This window comes from Babylonia areolata, chromosome 18 (genome assembly GCF_041734735.1).
Source record: "Babylonia areolata isolate BAREFJ2019XMU chromosome 18, ASM4173473v1, whole genome shotgun sequence".
In the NCBI taxonomy this organism is placed as follows: Eukaryota; Metazoa; Mollusca; class Gastropoda; order Neogastropoda; family Buccinidae; genus Babylonia; species Babylonia areolata.
This window is the reverse complement of record NC_134893.1, coordinates 6265833-6290484: the sequence shown is the minus strand read 5'-3', so window position 1 is coordinate 6290484 and position 24652 is coordinate 6265833. Positions and strand designations below refer to the sequence as shown.

Here is a 24652-nt window from a genome sequence, read left to right as displayed (position 1 = left end):
ATGTCATCCACTGTCACCCTTCTGTCAGACTGAATGAGGTCATTGACTGATTCGATCACCTCAGGAGACCTCACTTCTGTAGGCCTTCCAGGCCTGTCTTCATCCTCAACACTGCTCTGTCCTTCTTTAAACAATTTAGCCCACTTGTAGACATTTTTTCGGCTGAAACATGTGGCACCATACACAGTTGACTATGAATTTCAACTGGTTTGCACCCTTCAGCAACCAAAAACTTGATAACTGACCGCTGTTCAATCCTGGAGCATGCTTCTTGGTCGGCCATCTTTGTTAATCGCCAAAACACTCAAAGTTTTTTTTAATCTGCAAAACAAATTAAATCCATGTGAAAAAGAAGTAAAACCAAAAAAAAAAAAAAAAAGTAAGCTTCTATCTGTATTAGAAGTCCTTATACCGAAAAATTCACCTTATTTATTGAATGACCCTCGTACGTGTGTGTGTGTGTGTGCGTGTGTGTGTGTGTGTCCGTAACTGTGTGTGAATGTATGTATGAGTTTGTTGTGGTGTGTGTGTGTGTGTGTGTGTGTGTGTGTATCTGGTATGTTTTGATCGGGCGAGAGGGTGTTTGTGTATGCGTGCGTGTGTCTCCACTATAATCAAATTCACAGATTGACAAGACAGCAGTTGCGTCCTGTGCATGTATCTATCAATGTATGTGTATTTTGTCTCTCTGTTCATTCTATCTCTCTATGTATCTCTATCTATATTTGATAACTCTTTGGATATGTTACTTCAACTGTCACATTTTTTACAGCACGATAGTTCGACAGTCACACTTCCACGTTACAGCGTGATAGTACCTCTGTCACATGTTGCAGTGAAAGAGGTGCCCACACCCATGAAGAGTTCCCCAGCCACGTGCATTCTGTGTGAAGCGCTGGTCGGAAAGCTGGACAAGATGATTGCTGCCAACAAGACAGAGGTGTGTGTGTGTGGGTGGATGGGTAGATGGGTGGGTGGGTGTGGTTATGTCTTTCAGGGTGTGTTTATATACCCGTAACTCATAACTGATGGGGTATTTTTTATCCGTCTTAACATTCTGTGCCGTTTCATTAACGTTTCCCTCACACCATTCGTTCTGATGTTACATACAAACACACACACATACCCACGCACGCACGCACACATACACATATGCACACAGACGCACCCAAACGTACACACACACTCATACACACACGCGAGCGCGCATAAACGCACGCACGCACTCATGGACACACGCACGCACAGACACACTTACATACACACTCGCACACACACACACACACACACACACATACACACACACACACACACACACACACACACACACACACACACACACACCACAGGAGAGAGAGAGAGTTCCCGTGAGATATATATGTTAATTTCCGTTTATGTCCGCCAGGACGATTTTTATATGATGTTGTAAATTCAAAGTTTGTGAGAAATACATACATGTGTGGTTATTTGTATTCACATATGCATAAAAGAGGCTGCATGTTAAAACTGATCACAGATAACAAATGGGACCTGTTTGCGTGACTGGTGAATCCGAAGTAATTATAGGTGTCTGGGTTTCTGCGCAGCGTATGTGCACACACGCGCTCACACTTGTATGTTTGTTGTCTTACCTGTCATCCATACCTAACCATGACGATCAAACAGTGGCGTTGTCTTACCTGTCATCCATACCTGACCCTACAGGCAGACATCAAACTAGCCCTGGGAGTCGAATGCCAGAAGCTGCCCTCCATCATCACCGCCCAGTGCCTGTCGTTTGTGGACGAGTACGCTACCATGGTTATCAACCTGCTGGTGAAGGACAAGCTGGCCCCTCACCAAGTGTGCCTTTTCCTCAAGCAGTGTCAGTTGTCTTCAGGTGGGACTGAATGTGTGCTGTACTCTGTTACTGTTCTTTGAATGTGTACTGTACTTGTCATTTTTTTTATTTGAAAGATATACCAATCGTCTACGGGTGGGACTGAATTTGTACTGTACTCTGTTACTACTCTTTGAATCTAAACCGTACTCTGTGTAACAATCAGATGCCAATAGTCTACAGGTGGGACTGAATTTGTACTGTACTCTGTTACTACTCTTTGAAAAAACAGATGTCAGTCGTATTCAGGTGGGACAGAATGTGTGCTGTATTATGTTACTGCTGTGTGTAAAAGCAGATACCAGTCTCTGTGTGCGTGTGTGTGTGTGTGTGTGTGTGTGTGTGTGTTGTTGTTGTTGTTGTTGTTGTTGTTGTTGTTTCGCTGTTAATCTGGAATGTTTTAAGCGTTTTGTGTATGGACGAGGGTCATTCAATAAATAAGGTGAATTTTTCGGTGTAAGGACTTCTAATACAGATAGAAGCTTACTTCTTTTTTTTTCAACGTAGTCTCCCAGCACTGTCACACACTTTTCCAATCTGTGCACAAGCTTCCGTATTCCCTCAGCGTAAAAATCTTTGGACTGATGTCTCAGCCAGTCGCTCACAACACTTTTGACTTCATCGTCACTTTCAAACTTCGTGCCTCTCGTGAACGCTTTCAAGGGACCAAACAGGTGAAAGTCTGAAGGGGCAAGGTCTGGGCTGTAAGGGGAATGAGGGAGCAGTTCCCAGCCCAGCTCGTTGATGGTCTGCACCGTTCGGGCTGCTGTGTGAGGCCTTGCATCTTTGGCACCCACCGGCAGCTGACCTTCGAGTAGCCAAGGTCATCATGGACAATTTTTTGTGCTGTCCCAACAGATAAGCTCAAAGTCCTTGCAGTGTCATCCACTGTCACCCTTCTGTCAGACTGAATGAGGTCATTGACTGATTCGATCACCTCAGGAGACCTCACTTCTGTAGGCCTTCCAGGCCTGTCTTCATCCTCAACACTGCTCTGTCCTTCTTTAAACAATTTAGCCCACTTGTAGACATTTTTTCGGCTGAAACATGTGGCACCATACACAGTTGACTATGAATTTCAACTGGTTTGCACCCTTCAGCAACCAAAAACTTGATAACTGACCGCTGTTCAATCCTGGAGCATGCTTCTTGGTCGGCCATCTTTGTTAATCGCCAAAACACTCAAAGTTTTTTTTAATCTGCAAAACAAATTAAATCCATGTGAAAAAGAAGTAAAACCAAAAAAAAAAAAAAAAGTAAGCTTCTATCTGTATTAGAAGTCCTTATACCGAAAAATTCACCTTATTTATTGAATGACCCTCGTACGTGTGTGTGTGTGTGTGTGCGTGTGTGTGTGTGTGTCCGTAACTGTGTGTGAATGTATGTATGAGTTTGTTGTGGTGTGTGTGTGTGTGTGTGTGTGTGTATCTGGTATGTTTTGATCGGGCGAGAGGGTGTTTGTGTATGCGTGCGTGTGTCTCCACTATAATCAAATTCACAGATTGACAAGACAGCAGTTGCGTCCTGTGCTGTTCTGGTTGTCATAGTCGAACACGACTACAATCATATATGTATGCATGTATCTATCAATGTATGTGTATTTTGTCTCTCTATTCATTCTATCTCTCTGTGTATCTCTATCTATATTTCTTAACTCTTTGGATATGTTACTTCGACTGTCACATTTTTTACAGCACGATAGTTCGACAGTCACACTTCCACGTTACAGCGTGATAGTACCTCTGTCACATGTTGCAGTGAAAGAGGTGCCCACACCCATGAAGAGTTCCCCAGCCACGTGCATTCTGTGTGAAGTGCTGGTCGGAAAGCTGGACAAGATGATTGCTGCCAACAAGACAGAGGTGTGTGTGTGTGGGTAGATGGGTAGGTGGGTGGGTGGGTGTGGTTATGTCTTTCAGGGTGTGTTTATATGCCCGTAACTCATAACTGACGGGGGTTTTTTTATCCGTCTTAACATTCTGTGCCGTTTCTTTGACGTCTCCCTCACACCATTCCTTCTGATGTTACATACAATTCATTCATTCATTCATTCATTCTCCTGCCCGGGATGGGCGTAGAGGAGACATGAGGGACGATTCCGTACTCAGACGACGCCATCCGGTTCTATCTTCTGCCTGTCGTATGAGCGTAGCGCTATCCATATTGGTCCATTCCTTGATGTTGTCCATCCAGCATTTGGCTTGCCTCCCTCTTCGCCTACCACCTTCTAGCGTTCCCTGTAGAACTGTCTTTTGCAGTGAATTGTGGCGTGTCACATGCCCGAACCATGACAGCTTCCTCCTTTTGACCACTGCTAAGAGTGGTTCCAGTGGACCCGCTAGCATGGTTATTTGGCTCTTGACAAAGTCATTGGTCTTTCTGTCCTTCCATGAGATTCCAAGCAATCGTCTGAAGCATTTTGTCTCAAACGTCTGGACTTTCCTAGTAGTCTCTGCTGTTAAAGTCCAACTTTCACATCCATACAGCAGTATGGATAGCACCAGGGATCGGTACAGTTTGATCTTTGTTGGAAAGCTGATCTCTCTGCTCTTCCAAATCTTGCTGAGCTTAGCCATTGCTGATGTTGCGATCGCTATCCTAATCTTTATTTCAGTTGTTGAGCGACCGTCGTTTGTGAGGGTGGAGCCGAGATATTTGAAAGCATCCACTTCTTCAAGTTGTTGTCCGTTCATGAAGATTTGAGCTTGGGTGTTGGTTGAGCTGTTTACCAACACTTTGCTTTTCTCGGTGCTCACTTCCATTCCGTATGCACCTGCTCTTCCTTCTAGTCTCTTGGTGAGGTCTTGTAGTTCTTTGTTGCTGCCTCCTAGTAGATCTATGTCATCTGCGAATCTCAAGTTGTTGATGATTCTTCCTCCTATGGAGATGGTAGAGTGGAAGTCATGGAGGGTTTCGCGCATGATGTTTTCTAGGAAAAGGTTGAATAGTACTGGGGAGAGCAGGCAACCCTGACGGACACCGACTGTGGTCTTAAAGTATATTCCGATTTGGTTGTTGAGGAGGACTGCGCTGCTGGATGTCTTGTACAGCGCCTGAATGACTTGGGTGAGACCCTCCTCGATGCCAAACTGTCTGAGTACCTGCCACAGTCCATCATGCCACACCCTGTCAAAGGCTTTCTTGAAGTCTATGAAGTTGTGGAACAGGTCTCTTTGATGTTGCAGGTGTTTTTCCATCAGTAATTGGCAGGTGAAGATCTGTTCTACTGTGCTTCTGCCTGCTCTGAATCCGGCTTGTTCCTCTGCCAGGTGTTCTTCAGCCTCTTTTTTGAGTCGGTACTACAACATCAACGCAAACCTCATCCGCGCCATACAGAACCTCTACGAGAATGCCAGCAGTGCAGTTTACCTCAACGGGGACATTGGAGACTGGTTCCGAACCACAGTTGGAGTGAGACAAGGATGTTTGCTCTCGCCGACACTCTTCAATGTTTTCCTTGAAAGAATTATGACAGATGCACTTGAAGACCACCAAGGAACAGTCAGCATTGGTGGCAGAACAATCACAAACCTGCGTTTTGCTGATGATATAGACAGACTCGCAGGCTCAGAACAAGAACTGGAGAACCTGGTCAGGCAACTAGACAGATCCGCCACAGCTTACGGCATGGAAATCAGTGCAAACAAAACAAAACTGATGACAAACAATGACAATGGCATCCAAACTGACATCACTGCCAACGGAGAAAAGCTTGAAACCGTGAAGAATTTCAAATACCTTGGAGCAATAGTTTCAGATGAGGGGTCCAAGCCTGAAGTATTAGCCAGAATTGCAATGACAGCTGCAACACTAGCCAAGTTGAACACCATTTGGAAGGACAAGGCAGTCAAGCTCAGCTCAAAGATAAGACTCATGCGTTCCCTTATCTACTCAGTTCTCCTGTATGCTTGTGAAACATGGACCCTTACAGCAGAATTAGAGAAGAGGATTCAGGCCTCAGAAATGAGATGCTTCAGAAGACTGCTTGGCATCTCTTACAAAGACCACATAACCAATGAGGAAGTCAAAAACAGAATAAGGCAAGCCATTGGTCCCTATGAAGATCTTCTCACCACCATCAAGAGGCGCAAATTAAAATGGTTCGGCCACGTAACAAGAGGAGAGGGGCTTGCCAAGACAGTGCTCCAGGGAACAGTCAGAGGAGGAAGGAAGAGAGGAAGACAGAAGAAGAGATGGGAAGACAACATCACATAATGGACAGGATTGAAGCTGAGCGAGGCGGTCAAATGTGCGAAAGACAGGGATGGATGGAGAGGACTGGTTGACAGGTCATCTGTAGCGCCCCAACGGCAACCGCCATGGGGCAGCTGAGCTGAGCTGAGAATGACTCGAAGCATGATTTTGCTCGTGTGGCTAATAAGACTGATTGTCCTGTAATTCTGGCATTGGCGGAGATTCCCCTTTTTTGGTATGGGGATGATGAGCGACCGAGTCCATTCTGAGGGCCACTGTTTTGTCTCCCAGATCTTTTGACAGATTGCTGTTACAATTGTGACCAGCTCATTCCCTCCGTGTTTGAGCAGCTCTGCCGGAATGTTGTCTGCTCCAGGTGACTTTCCTGCTGGTAGACTGCGTACAGCTTCTTCCACTTCTTCCCTCAACACTGGCAGGGGTGAAGGTTCCCTTGATGGTGTTATGTCTCTGTCAATCAAACTGTCATCTGGTTGTATGGGATAGTTGTATAATTCTTGACAGTATTGTGTCCATCTGTTCAGAACAGCGGAGCTTTCTGTCAGTAGCTCGCCTGAGGTATCCTCAATGACAGACGATTTGTTCTGCTGCGTCTTGGTGAGTTTCTTCAGTGTGGCATAGGCAAATTTGCTGTTTCCTCCTTCCATTCCTTTTTCGATCTTCTCACACTGGTCGTTGATCCATTGTTCTTTGGCTTCTTCCGTCTTTTTTCTCACAAGTTTATTGGTTTCACGATACTGTGCGGCTTCGTTAGGGCTAGTGTTTTTCGTCTTCTTCAGGGATCTTCTCTTATCACACAGGTCAAGGATGTCGTTAGAGATCCATGGCTGGTGTTTCTTCCTCTGTCGCCCCAGTACCTCTTCAGCTGTTTCACGGACTGCCTCATTGAAGGTGTTGGTGAGGTCGTTGATGTTGTTATCCAGAAGGCTGAGGGCCGCAAACCGTCCCCCGAGCTGAGCTTGGAAGACCTCTTCAATCTCCGGGTCTTTAAGCTTCTCCAGATCAAACTTGATACGGGGTTGCACCGCTTGGTGTTTTTTCTTCAGCTTCATCTTCATTGTGATCAGCACAAGGTCATGATCACTGCCTATGTCAGCTCCGGGGTAAGTCCTCGTCTTTGCTCTGTTGATGCTTGATTTGAAACGCCGCACATATCCACGCACGCACGCACACATACACATATGCACACAGACGCACACAAACGTGCACACACACACATACACACACACACTCATACACACACGCGAGCGCGCATAAACGCACGCACGCACTCATGGACACACGCACGCACAGACACACTTACATACACACTCGCACACACACACACACACACACACACACACACACACACACACATACTCAGGAGAGAGAGAGAGTTCCCGTGAGATATATATGTTAATTTCCGTTTATGTCCGCCAGGACGATTTTTATATGATGTTGTAAATTCAAAGTTTGTGAGAAATACATACATGTGTGGTTATTTGTATTCAAATATGCATAAAAGAGGCTGCATGTTAAAACTGATCACAGATAACAAATGGGACCTGTTTGCGTGACTGGTGAATCCGAAGTAATTATAGGTGTCTGGGTTTCTGCGCAGCCTGTGTCCGCACACGCGCTCACACTTGTATGTTTGTTGTCTTACCTGTCATCCATTCCTAACCATGACGATCAAACAGTGGCGCTGTCTTACCTGTCATCCATACCTGACCCTACAGGCAGACATCAAACTAGCCCTGGGAGTCGAATGCCAGAAGCTGCCCTCCATCATCGCCGCCCAGTGCCTGTCGTTTGTGGACGAGTACGCTACCATGGTTATCAACCTGCTGGTGAAGGACAAGCTGGCCCCTCACCAAGTGTGCCTTTTCCTCAAGCAGTGTCAGTTGTCTTCAGGTGGGACTGAATGTGTGCTGTACTCTGTTACTGTTCTTTGAATGTGTACTGTACTCTTTGTCATTTTTTTTTATTTGAAAGATATACCAATCGTCTACGGGTGGGACTGAATTTGTACTGTACTCTGTTACTACTCTTTGAATCTAAACCGTACTCTTTGTAACAATCAGATGCCAATAGTCTACAGGTGGGACTGAATTTGTACTGTACTCTGTTACTACTCTTTGAAAAAACAGATGTCAGTCGTGTGTGTGTGTGTGTGTGTGTGTGTAACTGTGTATGAATGTATGTCTGAGTTTTTTGTTTTGTATGTGTGTGTGTGAATGTATCTGGTATGTTTTGATCGGGCGAGGGGGTGTTTGTGTATGCGTGCGTGTGTCTCCACTATAATCAAATTCTAACACAGATAGACAAGACAGCAGTTGCATCCTGTGCTGTTCTGGTTGTCATAGACACACTCATACACACACGCGAGCGCGCATGGACACACACACGCACGGACACACTTACATACACACTCGTACACACACACACACACACACACACACACACACACACACACACACCAGTGCTTGTTATGTTCCATTATTAACTTAGGCAGTCAGGGTTTTTTTATGGGATCCTTTGTTTGTTTTTTGGGTGAGGGTGTTTGTTTGTCTTGTTGTTTGTATTGTGTGTGTGTGTGTGTGTTTCATGACGAAGCCCTGGAGGAAGTGTGCTCCTTGCTGCCTTCTTCCTCTCATTTCTTCTTCTTCTTTTCCTCCTCCTCCTCCTCCTCCTCCTCCTCCTTCGTCTACTTCTGTTGGTGGTTCTGCTGCTCTTCCCCTCCTCACCCCCCCCCCCCTTATCCTGCTCCTCCTCCACCATCTCGTAGCACCTTCACCTCTCTGCACCTTCTCTCTATCTGTCTGTCTTTCCTATCTCTATTTCTTTGTGCGCCCCCTCCTCTCTCTCTCTCTCTCTGTTCTTCTGTCTCTGTCTTGTCATCTATTCAAGTGTTATAATACCCCTTCCCATGCCCACCCCCAGTCGCATGGTTTTGAATTGTGGTCCATGGCCATAGTTCATTTAAACATTTTCGTTTGTTCGTTAGTTCTCTGTCTCTCTGTCTCTGTCTCTGTCTGTCTGTCTGTCTGTCTCTCTCTCTCTCTCTCTCTCTCTCTCTCTGCATCATGCACATGTGCAATTCCATTTATGTACCTCCACGTTATACTGTTAACTTCTTTAGCGTGTTCAGGCTACCTTCTTTTCTACTTTCTCATACTTTAGGCTTGTGTGCGCATTTCCACGTTACAGCGTGATAGTACCTCTGTCACATGTTGCAGTGAAAAAGGTGTCCGCACCCATGAAGAGTTCCCCAGCCACGTGCAATGTGTGTGAAATGCTGGTCGGAAAGCTTGACAACATGATCGTTAACAAAGGGGTGTGTGTGTTGATTTTTTCCTATATTTTCTCGTCAACAGAAGTCCTTCTGTTTGAGTGTGCCAATGTGAAATTATTGAAATTATACGCAAAGTTTTGTTTCAGTTGGTCTGACTTGTGTCAGGGATTATGATGTGATTGTAATGATAGGCCTGATTGTATATTTGTTTCTGGGTTGAAGTTGGGTTACATATGCAATCTCAGCAGCGCTAAGTTTGCCTAGCGCTAAGAATTTTCCTAAATCTGCGCCTATCCCACAGATTTAGCAAACTTAGTGCTGTCAGGATCCTGAGGTCATCTACACGTCTCATGTTTAAAAGTAGGTATAACTGGATGGAATTACCTTCGCTTTGTAGTGGATCGCGATTGTGTGTGCATTTTTACATGACTGATTGGGCTGTTTGTTTTTATGACAAGAAATTGCAAGCAGTGGTAATGAACTCAAGTAAATGATGTAATGTGTTGGCGGCATAATTGTTAACAATCAGTAGTACTTCTGGTAGATGTTTTATCATCCCTGCTATCCCAGCCATCTCGGCTCATGCGGAGTTTGTGACGGCTGTGCAGATCGCCATCGAGGAAACCCTGGAGGAAGTGTGCTCCTTGCTGCCTTCCTCCATGTCCAGTGAGTGCACCACTGTCATCACTACCTACGGCCCGGCCATCATCAACCTTGTGATACAGAAGTTCCCACCTCACGAGGTGTGCAAGACGCTGCGCCTGTGCTCGTCGTCTGCCGCAGGTAGGTGTTGGTCACGCTGTCCTGTTCTGTGTTGATGACGGTGAAAGGATCGTCAGACCGGACATGGTCACCCTGCGTGGTCAGCTAGGCTGGAGGCCAAACTGAATTGGTTCAGATGGTTCACAGACCTTCACCACGTTGCTTGGTGAAGCATGTCTTGGATTTTCTCCACCTCTTCTTCTTCTTCTTCTTCTTCTTCTTCTTCTTCTTCTTTTTCTTCTTCTTCTTCTCCATACTTCTGATGATGCTGCTGCTCCTCCTCCTCTCCCTCCTTTTGCCCTCCCCCTCCTCATCCTCTTCCTCCTCCTCCCCTTCCTCCTCCTCCCCCTCCTTTTGCCCTCCCCCTCCTCATCCTCCTCATCCTCTTCCTCCTCCTCCCCTTCCTCCTCCTCCCCCTCCTTTTGCCCTCCCCCTCCTCATCCTCTTCCTCCTCTCCCCTTCCTCCTCCTCCCCCTCTTTTTGCCCTCCCCCCCCCTCATCCTCTTCCTCCTCCTCCCCCTCCTTTTGCCCTCCCCCCCCCCTCATCCTCTTCCTCCTCCTCCCCTTCCTCCTCCTCCCCCTCCTTTTGCCCTCCCCCCCTCATCCCCTTCCTCCTCCTCCCCCTCCTTTTGCCCTCCCCCTCCTCATCCTCTTCCTCCTCTCCCCTTCCTCCTCCTCCCCCTCCTTTTGCCCTCCCCCTCCTCATCCTCTTCCTCCTCTCCCCTTCCTCCTCCTCCCCCTCTTTTTGCCCTCCCCCCCCTCATCCTCTTCCTCCTCCTCCCCTTCCTCCTCCTCCCCCTCCTTTTGCCCTCCCCCCCTCATCCCCTTCCTCCTCCTCCCCCTCCTTTTGCCCTCCCCCTCCTCATCCCCCTCATCCTCTTCCTCCTCCTCCCCTTCCTCCTCATCCCCCACCTTTTCCCCTCCCCCTCCTCATCCTCTTCCTCCTCCTTCACCTCCTTCTCATAGCACCTTCACCCCTCTGCCCTTTATCTTTCTATCTATCCTATCTCCAGCTTTTTGTCTTTGTGCCCCCACCCTCTCTCTGTCTGTCTGTCTCTCTCTCTCTTTCTTTTTTTTCTTGCATCATGCACATGGGCGAGTCCATTCATGTACCTTCACACTATTCTGTTAACTTCTTTAACGTTTCAGGTTAACTTCGTTTTCTTCTTTCCTATACGTTACGCTTAAATGCCGCATTTACACGTCACAGCATGATGGTTCTTCTGTCACATGTTGCAGTGAAAGAGGTGCCCACACCCATGAAGAGTTCCCCAGCCACATGCATTGTGTGTGAAGTGCTGGTCGGAATGCTGGACGAGATGATTGCTGCCAACATGACAGAGGTAGATGTTGGCTTGTGTGTGTTGAGGGGGTGGGGATGTTGTTATTTTTTTCCTATATTTTCTCGCCAGCAGAAGTCCTTTTGTTTGAGTGTGCCAACGTGAAATTGTGCGCACAATTTTGTTTCGGTTGGTCTGATTTGTGACAGGGATTATGATGTGATATTATCGATAGGCTTGATTGTATATTTGTTTCTGGGTTTAAGTTGTGTTCCAGAAGCGATCATAGCAGCGCTATGTTTAGTAAATTTGTCCAGCGCTAAGAATTTTCTTTAATTTGTGCTAATCCTAGAGACTTAGCAAATTTATTTAGTGCTGCCAGGATCCCCACGTCATCTACGCATCTCGTGTTTAAATATAACTGGATTGGAATACTTTCGCTTTGTAGTGGATCGTGAGTGCGTGTGTATTTTTACATGACTGGCTGCACTGCTTGTTTTTATAACAATAAATTGTAAGTAACAGACTCAAGAATCTGATACAATGTGTATGCGGCATAATTGTTAACGATCAGTAGTACTTCTGGTAGATGTTTTATCATTCTATTCCTGCTGTCCGAGCCATCTCGCTTCATGCGGAGTTTGTGACGGCTGTGCAGATTGCCATCGACAAAGCCCTGGAGGAAGTGTGCTCCTTGCTGCCTTCCTCCATGTCCAGTGAGTGCACCACTGTCATCACTACCTACGGCCCGGCCATCATCAACCTTGTGATACAGAAGTTCCCACCTCACGAGGTGTGCAAGACGCTGCGCCTGTGCTCGTCGTCTGCCGCAGGTAGGTGTTGGTCACGCTGCCCTGTTCTGTGTTGATGGTCAGAGAGAGGTTACTGAAGTTTGATGTCTAGTTTGGTGACGTATGTCGTGGACTTACTGCTCGTGTGTTTTCGTCCTCTTCGTTTTACTATTCTCCAAATGGGGTTGGTGGTGGTGGTGGTGGTGGTGGTGCTACTTCTTCTTCTTCGTCTTCGTCGTGGTCTTCTGCCTCTTTTGATTTTTCTCTTTTCTCTCACTTCTTACTTTTTCTCCTCAGTCTCATCCTCCCCCTCTCTTTTTCCTCCGGACAGAGTCACATTGCGTTTTTCGTACATTGACAAGTTTGCTTTCTCTGAACACAAGTTTCACATTGTATGTTCAAATTTAATTTCAACTTTCCACAAAGCCCGAAATGAATTATAGGCCATGGAACGTAGGTAAAGTATATTCCAGGTATGTAAGTTTTGTTATGTTGCTGCTGCTGCTGCTGCTGCTGTTATTGTTTTACATTCTTGGACAAAATGAAATTCGTCCTCATTAGCTCCCCTACTACGTTCCTGACATGTTTTCCCCCCCCTGTCCTCGCCTTCCCCTTCGCCATCACTGTGTTGTGTGGTTACTACGATGTGTTCGTTGTGTTCAGCACGGGTGGTCCAGCTCAAGGCTGACGGCAAGAAGGAAGGAGAAACGGCAAACCCCGAAGAGTGTGAGCTGTGCAAAGTCCTCATCACAGAGATCAACAGGCTCCTGGGAGAAAACACAACACAGGTACTGTTTTCCTTTTCCTCGCCTTAGAGACAAGGATCAACAGAGTGCCCGCCCAGTGGTAGTTTCTGTAGTTTCGTGATAATTTGCGGAAATTGTGCGTGTGTTTGATGTGTACATTTATGTGCCACTGTGTGTGTTTGTGTATGTGTTTATGTGTCTGTGTGTGAGAGAGAGGGTGTGTGTATGAGAGAGAAAGAGAAAGAGAGAGTGTGTGTGGGGGGGGGGTGATTAAGTATGAGACAGAGAGCTTGAGTATATGAGAGAAAGAGAGTGTGTGTGTGTGTGTGCGTGTGTGTGCGAAAGTACATGTTTTTGTATATGTGCATGTCTGTGTCTGTGTGTGTGTGTTTCTGAATACATCATATGCACACTGGCATAAGCTTACAGCTGGGCCAGCAGCAAAGTCAGAGCTGTATGATCAATGGTTTCCCCATTGCAATGGAAAATCATTTACTGTTGAGTCTTTTGTGAAGGACTATTACTCTCAAACTAATAGATAAAATTGCGCTGGGTCTTAGTGCTGCAGCCTTGTGGGCTTGTTGACCTTTGAGAACCATCCCAACGCCGACTGTCCTAAAACCTTCTTGGCCGAGAGATTGGGGATGTAACTTGGGCAAAACACTCTCCACTGTAATAAAATTCTGGTGTTCTGATGGCTATAGTATGACACAACAGCCTATCATACATGTACATCATGTGTGTCTGTGTCCGTGTGTGTGTGTGCGTGTGCGTGCGTGTGTGTGTGTGTGTGTGTGTGTGTGTGTGCGCGTGTGTGTGTGCGCATGTGTTTGTGTTTGTGTGTGTGCGTATGTGTGTGTGTGTGTGTGTGTGTGTGTACCCGTGCATGTTTTTGTTCATACATATGTGTGTGTGTGTGTGTGTGTGTGTGTGTACCCGTGCATGTTTTTGTTCATACATGTGTGTGTGTGTGTGTGTGTGTGTGCCACACAGCGGGCCATCATCCAAGCCGTGGAGAAGGTGTGTGACGTGGTGCAGGGTGACCTCAGGCTGCAGTGTCAGTCTGAGGTGCAGAACTACGGGCCTGCGGTGCTGGACCTGCTGCAGCACATGGATGACCCCACCAAGGTCTGCACCCTCCTCCACCTCTGTTCCGCCCCCTTCTCCTCCTCCTCCGCCTCCAGCTCTCCGTCCGCCAGTTCTTCGCCGCACGGTGAGTAGGGGCTTCGCTTTCAGCCACAGACACTAACATGAATAACCCCTCTAATTACACATACTTAACCGTGACCCAACTAGTGCAGACTCCGGCAGGGGTCTGACATTCCTGTCCTGTGCAAACTACTATCCGCCTATGCGGAGAAAACGAAAGCAACTACGGCCGATAACCTCCCGGAAGTAGGTAACCTCCGCTTTGTCCCGCTGGCTAGCGTCCTCTTTTTCCGGCAGCCATCATGACTCCTGTTCCTGTGCTTTTCATACGGCTAAGTTTATTAATAACCCCATGTGTTTGTCCAGTGTCCATGTTTGAGCCACAGACATCCCCGAAAACGGAGTATGGCTGCCTACATGGTGGGGTAAAAATGGTCATACACGTTAAAGCCCACTCATGTACAAATGAGTGAACATGGGAGTTGCAGCCCACGAACGAAGAAGAATAAAACCCACAGACACTAACATAAACAACCTTTGGTATTATATTGGTGTCTGTTTGTGAGCCAAAGACGCTACTGTTTGTGAGCCAAAGACACTAATATCAACAACACCCAGTGTTATATCTGTGTTTATGTATGAGCTAAAGACCCTAACATAAACCCCAACATAAACCCCCAATGTGATAGTGGTGTCGGTGTGTTTGAGCCATAGACGCTAACATAGACAACCCCCGGTGTTATATCTGTGTCTATGTGTGAGCCAAAGACCCTAGCATAAACAACCCCCCACCCCCCACCCCAACCCCAACCCCATGTGATATTGGTGTCTATGTTTGAGGCAAAGATACACTCGCGATCTTATGGCGGTGTCTATGTGTGAGCCGAAAACACTTAACACAAACAACCCATTATATGATCATGGTGTCTATGTTTGAGCCATAGGCACTAACGTAAACAATTCCCGGTGTGATATCGTCTATGTGTGAGAAACAAAGACTTGCATAGACAAATCCCTGTTTTACATCGGTGTCTATGTGTCTGAGCCAAAGACACTAATATAACCAACCTCCTATGTGGTAGTGGTGTCTGTGTTTGAGCCACATACGTCGTCAGAGTTTGAGCTTAGAATTGCCGAACGCATGCTGCGCTGGATATTAAATCATTCATGTCGTAACTTTATTTTTTTTCTTTATGTTTATATATATATATATTAAACGCGGGCAACAGTTTGTATGTTCCCTGCGCCTTGTGCCATATTTAGATATTAGGCACTGTGTAAAATTGCATTATCATTTGTAGTAGTAGTAGTAGTTACAATAATAATAATAGTAATAATAATAAGCTTAGTAGTTGTAGTAGTAGTAGTTGCAGCAGCAGCAGTAGTATATTGTTATGGATATTATTATTACAATTATTGTTATTATAATTGTGGTTATCAGTCAGTCACCCCCTGTTATTCTTTATTTCTGGTTCTCTTTCTCTCCACTTGAGGCCATAATTATCAGGGATGATTTCCTGCCACCGAGAGCTAAGTTGTGTGTTCTTGTACTGTTACTTCATTCTCAGTTGTATTTCTTCCATCTCGGCAAAATCTTGTCTGTTCAGGTTCAGGCTTATATAGCAGGCTGAAGTAGGTACATATCCTTGATGACAAATCGATATGAATGTCAGTGTTTCATTTTCTGGAACGTGCAGATCTTAGCCTCGAGATTCACCGAACGATAGGTGACATATAGGCCTATGATTATGAGTAATATAACAAGACACGAAAGACAAATAGCCTACACAAAGTTCATAATATTATCACTGAGAGTGATCATATGAGCTGTCCTATAACACACACAAAAACAAGAGCATAGATTACCGTATATGATTATTATAGTCCCGTGAGCTTCGGAAACCTTCAAAGGGCAGTTGTATTATAGAGAACCTCTGCTTTTGGGTTCAAAACTTACAAAGATGGCAAATGTATGTCGAAAGATTGGCCTATATTGATAAAATCAAAATGACCAATCAAGCGTCATAGTCAGCCTAATACATTCAAAGAGTATGCCAGTATAAGAGGTGGTTTTATCATTACTTTCATCGTAATAATCCGAGGCAGTTTTATAGATTATTTTGACGTGCTTAGAATATGTGTAATGTTATTGGTAACCCATGCATGGCTACAGATCTACATTATATTCAACATATGAGTGTTGTTGACATCGTTCATTAGTTCATTATTAGATGTTTCATCATGTCTGTCTTGTTCGTTTGTCCATCTGTTGATAATTCTCCATACTCCAAAAGGGATAAGAGGAAATTACATCTTGAATCTTGGAAAAACTTGGCTGAAAAAAAAACAAAAAAAAACATGCAGCTCTCAAATGAAGCTTTTTGTCATTGCTTTGTTTGAGATCAGAATATCTGTAGATTCTCCTTTTTTGACTCACTTGTGTAAACAAAGTGAGTCTATGTTTTAACCCGGTGTTCGGTTGTCTGTGTGTGTGTGTGTGTGTGTGTGTGTGTCTGTGTGTCCATGGTAAACTTTAACATTGACATTTTCTCTGCAAATACTTTGTCAGTTGACACCAAATTAGGCATAAAAATTGGAAAAATTCAGTTCTTTCCAGTCATCTTGTTTAAAACAATTTTGCACCTCTGGGATGGGCACAAAAAATAAAATAAAAATGAAGCCTAATTATATGCAAACTGCATTTACTGTTATATTTATATTTTTTTATATTCTCTAAACTTGGCACTTTGATCTGATATTCTGACCCAACAACAAGAGCAGTCATTATTATCATTTTTTGTTCAAACAGGAACTTCTTTTGCTATGCATGGAAGTTTTATTTATTTTGCAAACGTTTTGGTGCAGATAGTAAAAAAGGAAAATTACTCTGTAATTAATGCTAGGGGACTTAATTTGCTTTAAACTGATCTTTCTCATCTTAAACATTACATTTTGAAATTATACTCAATGCATAAAAAGCTTGGATTTTTTTTAAGTGTATCACAAGTGAGTCTTGAAGGCCTTGCCTCTCTTGTTAGAATGTATAATAGAAATAACTGAATTAAGTTGTACTGTATGTATGTATATATGTATGGAGAGAGAGAGAGATGCTATAAGAAAAGCTTTGTCACTGTCGATGTGCGTGGATTGTTTCAGATCAGCAGCGGTTGACAGTGAGTGAGGACTGCACCCATGGCCCTGCTTTCTGGTGTGCCAACGTTGAGAACGCCCGCAAGTGTGGGGTGAGACCATGGAGATAATTCTTTCTGTTGTTACTGTGTAATGGTAATAATAATGTACATCTATATGGCGCTTTTTTCCAGAAACACTGTTCAAAGCGCTGTACATTTCGTTCCCTTACCCCTCCTTCCCACTCCTCCTCCCGCCCCTGCATGCATCACACGCACACACACACACACACACTTGCATGGACACTCGCAATTACACCGCCACACACAAAAGGCAAACGGCTTCCCCATAGTAAAACATGCATTGTGAGTCAGATCATACCAACACGTGCACTGGAAAATTGTTGGAAAAGTGTGCATGTGTGTCATTTCTGTAATTCCTTCCTTCATTCGTTTGTATTTTATTTCAGTTTTCCATGTCTTGCGATCATGTCTACCACTCAGTGGTCGATTGTCTGACTGATTATCTGAATGGCTGCTGAGTCCAGTTAAAAAAAAAAAAAGAAAGAAACTAAACAAAAAAATTTAGAGGATGTATTGTCAGAGGAAAAAATCAAGTTTGCTGTGTATATATTTTGTACAGATGGAGCGACACTGTGTGGAGAAGTACGGCCTGAAGCCATGAGCCACCGCGGACCCATTACTGTCTGCATGTCCAACAAGTGTGATGTGAAAGCTCAGGAGTGCCACCCTTTGATTAAGTTGCAGGAAACAGTTCCAAAATACTGTGTGACGTGCATGACAGTACTTGCTTTAAAAGACAGCTAACAAAGACAACGAAATACCATCTTGCAATAAAAGAAATCATCAAAATTCAAACCAAATGAAATGTGTGTATAAAACATTTCATATTACTTACAGTAAATGAAAACAAACCCCAAAACTACGAACCAAAGGAACTGTGATCTATTTACATTCAGTTAAACACAGATTAAGGTACACAAATAAAAGGGAAAAAATGAATGGACCAGAGTGAATTTTGAATTCAGGTCAGCAAAACCATCCGAACTGAAATCACTCATAACAGAAACTGAATAACAAAACATATCACCATTACATTTATTCATATACACAATGCAGTGCTTAATTGAAAGGGAATGCGAGATGCAGAAACCAGGCACAGACAAGAAGCAATAATATTTTTGTGACGAATCGAGTTTATAATGAGTTCAAAAGCTTGTGAATCAAAAAGATTTTGTATTGACTTTGATAGTTTGTGTATGTTTGTTAATTTATGTATAAGCTGAATTTTTCCAATAAAGGATGACTGAATTATATTGACTTTGATAGTTTGTGTATGTTTGTTAATTTTTGTATAAGCTGAATTTTTCCAATAAAGGATGACTGAATTATATTGACTTTGATAGTTTGTGTATGTTTGTTAATTTTTGTATAAGCTGAATTTTTCCAATAAAGGATGACTGAACTCCATGTTGTATAAGCTGAATTTTTCCAATAAAGGATGACTGAATTATATTGACTTTGATAGTTTGTGTATGTTTGTTAATTTTTGTATAAGCTGAATTTTTCCAATAAAGGATGACTGAACTCCATGTTCCATGGAAATGTGTGTGTGTTGTTTCTTGTTGTTGTTGTTTTTGTTTTGGTTTTTTTTGTTTTGTTTTGTTTTTGTTTTGTTTTTTTGTTGTTTTTTCTTTCTTTTTTATGTATCGATATGAATATTCCTTTTTCGCTCTACCTGTGACTCTCTCTCTCTCTCTCTCTCTCTCTCTCACACACACACATACACACGCGCGCGCGCGCGCGTACACATACACACACAGCCACGCGTGCACGCATGTACACATGAAAGAACACACACACACACACACACACACACACACACACACACACTGTAGTTCATTAAGCACGCAACAATGGACTGTCCATCAACATGGCATTACTGAAATGGACATTTCAAGGAAATATCTAGTACGATATACAGACTTCTGGAAACAACAAGAGAGCCCAGACACGTCAAAACATTTCAACAACTTCTGGATTCTGCAGGACTGACAAAGAGTGGATGTTTCATTTTATTTCTTTGTTGTTCTTTTTTTCTTGTACTTGTTTTCTTTTTTTAATTGAGGGGATGTCATGTAGTCAAGATGGGACTGAGATAAAGGAAGATAGATGTCTGTGTATGTGTGTGTCTGTGCACGCGCGCAGGGAGCTGCTTTGAGTTCTCTCTAAGTTTAAAAAAAAAAAAAAAAAGACCTATTCTCTATTTTTGTCGAAAACTCATTAAAGTCCTTTCCATGTTTCTGCATCACGCTCAGCCAATATAGGTGTGTCATATCCCTCTATTCGGATGTTCATGCTTTGCACAGGCGGCATTCGAACTCGCCAGAACATGGGTTTTGAGAGCGATACATGTTTAATTAGGCCCTGTCCATTGCGTTGATGGCCAGACTTGGCCACTGCAACGTATCTGACCCTGATCCTGTTATGTAGCACGTTAGGTATTTGGCTCTGGCTTATCAAAAGTATGTAACTGCTGGTGAAGATTTCAATGGGGATATGATTGGGGGTTGGTGGGGGGTAGAGATTATGGTAATGCTTTCGACTAGGAAGCGGGTTGTTAACGGGTTCGAAACCCGCACGGACAGGGATTTTTACCACCATCCACCTCCACACACACACTACACCTTGATGGATGGTCCGGGTGCTAGTCTTTCGGATGAGACATTCAACCCAAGTCCTGTGAGCAGCATGCATTTAGTGCAGATAAAAGTATCCACGGCAGAAAAATGCACTTTCATAATAAAATGCACGCACACTTGCAGGCAGGAAAAGGGTATTGCTGCGTTGTGGCGACGCGTTCTCACCATGGATGAACAGCCCGAATGTCACACAGAGAAATCTGTTATGACGAAAAGTAGGCTTAATGCGATGATACAATACAATACTAGACTAGACTGGACTAGAATAGAATAGAATAGAATAGACTGTACTGCCAAACTAGGCCATCCAAAACCCTGCATGAGCAGGGAATGTGATCTTCTCAATGTCAACTGTATCAAATGTCTGCCCTTATCCTTTCGTTCAACTCTTCCTTTTGGTTATCCACGGGAAGTGGAGTGATGGCCTAGAGGCAACGCGTCCACCTAGGAAGCGAGAGAATCTGAGCACGCTGGTTCGAATCACGGCTCAGCCGCCGATATTTTCTCCCCCTCCACTAAACCTTGAGTGGTGGTCTGGACACTAGTCATTCGGATGAGATGATAAACAGAGGTCCCGTGTGCAGCATGCACTTAGCGCACGTAAAAGAACCCACGGCAACAAAAGGGTTGTTCCTGGCAAAATTCTGTAGAAAAATCCACTTCGATAGGACTGAAAAACAAATAAAACTGCACGCAGGAATAAACACCCCCCCAAAAAAGGGTGGCGCTGTAGTGTAGCGACGCGCTCTCCATGGGGAGAGCAGCCCGAATTTCACACAGAGAAATCTGTTGTGACAAAAGGAGAAATACAATACAATGTTACAATACAATGCAATGCAATTACTAAACTAGACTAGACCGTACTGCCAAACTAGGCCATCCAAAACCCTGCATGAGCAGGGAATGTGATCTTCTCAATGTCAACTGTATCAAATGTCCGCCCTTGTCCTTTCATACAACTCTTCTTTTTGGTTATCCACCAGATTTATTTCCTTTCGCTGTTCGGGTCACCTTTTTCTGTGGATTGTGATGCTGTTCTCTGGTGTCCGTCTGGCAAGCGAGAAGGGAGTCAGCTGGTGAGAGGGACTGGTTTCAATTGTACTGGGTCCGAATCAATTCACGCTGGCAGCCGTAACATTTGCCTGGGTGTCGCTGGCGTCTTTATTTCATTAAAAACGGTAGCCCATGTAAGCTACCGTTTCAGCATACATCTGTATGCCGTGCCACAGATCATAAGATTATATATATGTGTGTGTGTGTGTGTGTGTGTGTGTGTGTGTGTGTGTGTGTTGAGAGAGAGAGAGACGTAGATAGATATACAGATACATTGACATATATCGTTTCTTGGCTGTCAACACTGTCCCGGGCAACAGATTTATGTAAAACCGGACAGACACATAAAGAGCCTAATTCAAGTTTATCAATTATCACTGAAAAATCATCACAAGGTTCTTTTTTTTTCACTCATGCCATGACTTTAATCAAAAAATGTAATTTCATATTGAAATATCAGTGCTGTCTATTAGATACAGGGTCTTACCGCTGAGAAAAAATTTCTTTTTTCAAAGTGTGTGCGAGAGAGAAATAGGGGTGGGGTGTGAAGGATAATGGTATTTATTCAAGAAAATGGCACAACGACATTCTGATGGGGTAAATTTACAATTAAATCAATGCGTCACACATCCGCGACCACTTTCAGTAAACACCATCGAACAGCACCAAAGAACACAGCACAGAGCAACCAGACCTTAAAAGGGAGACTGTCTATTGGTCGTTCAACAAGTCCAACCATCACATATAAATATGTCCCCCGTCCATATACACGCATATTGCAACAGACATCCTGAAAAAATCGTGAAATCTGAAGTTTTTGTCGTTTTAGAGTTTCAAGAAGGCGTCAAAGAGAGAGAGAGTGTGTGTGTGTGTGGAGACAGAGAGCCTGAGGTGAGAGATTCATGAAATCTGAGGTTCTCGTCATTAATTTCTAGAGTTTCAAGGAGGCGTCTGAGAGAGAGAGAGACACAGACAGACAGACAGACAGAGACAGAGAGATAGAGAGAGAGAGAGACAGAGAGAGAGAGAATCGTGAAAGCTCATCTGACGCCATAGGTATGCTACCAAGAGCTCCGCTGTATTTCATGTCCCGACATCTTGAACTTGAATTTAGAGTCGGGTTTCAGTTTCAGTTTCAGTTTCAAGGACATGTCAAAACGTGCGGACTGATCCATTTTCGCTGCACCAGGTCTGCCGTTAAAAAGTCATAGAATATCTGACGTTAAAAGTCATAGAATATCTTTATAATGTTTCAAACAGTTGTTGACGCCGGTATTTGTATTTGTATTTCATTTTATCACAACAGATTTCTCTGTGTGAAATTCGGGCTGCTCTCTCCAGGGAGAGCGCGTCGCTACACTACAGCCACCCATTTTTTTGTGTGTGTTTTTCTGCGTGCAGTTTGATTTGTTTTTCCTGTGGAAGTGGGTTTTTCTACAGAATTTTGCCAGTAACAACCCTTTTGTTGCCGTGGGTTCTTTTACGTGCGCTAAGTATATGCTGCACACGTGACCTCGGTTTATCGTCTCATACGAATGACTAGCGTCCAGACCACCACTCAAAGTCTAGTGAAGGGGGAGAAAATATTGGCGGCCGAGCCGTGATTCGAACCAGTGCGCTCAGATTCTCTCGCTTCCTAGGCGGACGCGTTACCTCTAGGCCATCAGTCCACTTTAGCGACCGAATGTGTGCCATATACGCCCGCTCAACACTGAGACGACCGACGTGTAGGTCATCAGTCCAGCCACACTCTCGCTGGTTTCAGTTTTCGGTTTCAAAGTGACGTCTAAAGTGTTCCGGGTGATCCAGGCCTGTAGCCTCCGCTACATACTACATCTGTTCGGAAATATGAAATAAATTCTATAAAAAGGAGCAGACGCCTGACCTTCGCAGAAACCTATGGCACTGATCAGGGATTTGAGAATCTGTGATAAGTAGGCATATGTACATATAGCATAATCCCAAAATGAAATAAAACATTTTTTTGAATAAACAAAATATTCATAATTCTGGGTTTTTAATCAAAGAAATACAGGAGGCAAATCTTTGAATTAAAAAGTTGTCAGAAGTGGGATTCGAACCCACGCCCTCATTCGTGGACCAGAACACCCACCACCCACTGGGTGAAAGACACGAACTTCTTGAGTCTGGCGCGTTAGACCACTCGGCCAACCTGACACTTGCTGCGTACCCACGTGCATACGGCCGATTACAATGAGGCCCAGATACGTCGCTCAACTGTACTGAACAGTAAACAATATATTTAAAGACGTCCGATATTTCAGTTTCATATTACATGGTCAATTTGTTTGAAAATCATGAATGCTTGTATTAAAATCACCGGTAATTCATCTCGATTTAGTGATGGGAGTATGAGATATTCCGGCGTAAGGATAATTTTTAACAATGAAAAATTAAAGCTGCTCCTCTCTGTACTTGAGCTTTTCAATCATTACGCCGCGTACAGCGTCCTTTCAAACACGGGAACACTAAACAACATCACATCACCACCATATTGGTGTGCTGTCATTAGCCATGTCCACGGCAAAGTAGTGGGTCCAGTCATTGACACTACAGACTAGTGTCTATGGTCCAATCAGATAAGGCCAACCCTCAGGAATCTGAAAAATAAACTGAAGTTTTTGTTAAATGATAACTGTTTTACTTCACTGAGCAGAAAGTGTTTTCTGTCAGAAAGAATCATATTGGCCTTACCAATATGAACTCTACGCCAGTTAAAGTCAGAAATGCGATGTCACCGGGTCGGACGCCATAAAACAGTCAGAAATTTGTGTTCTATGAGTGACTGGAACTTGTTTAAAAGTGAGTACAGTAAAAAAAATAAATAAATAAATAAATAAAATAAATAACGATGATGATAATGATAAATAGCCAAATTTTTTTTTTAATAATAACTATTTTTGTACACAAATTTTAGCATCATTAATTATTGCACACAATTATTGGTCATTATTTCCATGGTTTGTGGGACGAAAAACGTAAAAAGAAAGATAGTGGCACGTCAGTCACCGGTGAAAATATATTTATCATATCTATATCGATAGACAGATATAAATGGAACAAAATAATGCCACTGTACTGAGGACTATGCGGTATTTGTAAAGCTTGGCAAGTATTTGTAGGCCGCTGACTCGATTCGGCATCATGTAATGCACTTCACTGACAACTAAAGTGTAAATTGTTCCAGGTAGCTTCACAAGTACCGTTTCTGATTTTCTTTTCTTTCTTTCTTTCCGTTACACGACCAACATCGACTTGCCGATGACTCTGTCGTGGTTCATGCATGCTGGAGGAAGGTGGCAGAATGGTTAAGACGCTCAGCTGCCAATACAGAGAGTCCGTGAGGGTGTGGGTTCGAATCCCGCTCTCGCCCTTTCTCCTAAGTTTGACTGGAAAATCAAACTGAGCGTCTAGTCTTTCGGATGAGACGATAAACCGAGGTCCCGTGTGCAGCACGCACTTGGCGCACTGAAAAAGAACCCATGGCAACGAGAGTGTTGTCCTCTGGCGAAATTACGTAAAATGAAATCCACTTTCATAGGTACACAAATATGTAAGCATGCACTCAAGGCCTGACGAAGCGCGTTGGGTTATGCTGCTGGTCAGGCATCTGCTCAACAGATGTGGTGTAGCG

General features: G+C 44.0%; 1 protein-coding gene across 2 annotated transcripts in view; it reads left to right on the top strand.

The window, feature by feature from the left end:
• Positions 1-18198, top strand: part of LOC143292403 (uncharacterized) — a 41193-nt gene extending 22995 nt beyond the window's left edge. Inside the window, exons 12-23 of one of the 2 annotated variants that reach the window (XM_076602642.1) lie at positions 837-940; positions 1705-1879; positions 3638-3741; positions 7810-7984; positions 9310-9407; positions 9974-10148; positions 11367-11470; positions 12066-12240; positions 12862-12986; positions 13938-14157; positions 17250-17335; positions 17865-18198. In XM_076602642.1, the coding sequence (XP_076458757.1) occupies positions 837-940; positions 1705-1879; positions 3638-3741; positions 7810-7984; positions 9310-9407; positions 9974-10148; positions 11367-11470; positions 12066-12240; positions 12862-12986; positions 13938-14157; positions 17250-17335; positions 17865-17906 (1583 nt within the window). In that variant the 3' untranslated portion in view covers positions 17907-18198. The remainder of the gene's footprint in view (positions 1-836; positions 941-1704; positions 1880-3637; positions 3742-7809; positions 7985-9309; positions 9408-9973; positions 10149-11366; positions 11471-12065; positions 12241-12861; positions 12987-13937; positions 14158-17249; positions 17336-17864) is intronic. The other variant, XM_076602643.1, reaches the window with a different exon arrangement.
• Positions 18199-24652: the final 6454 nt, after the last annotated feature.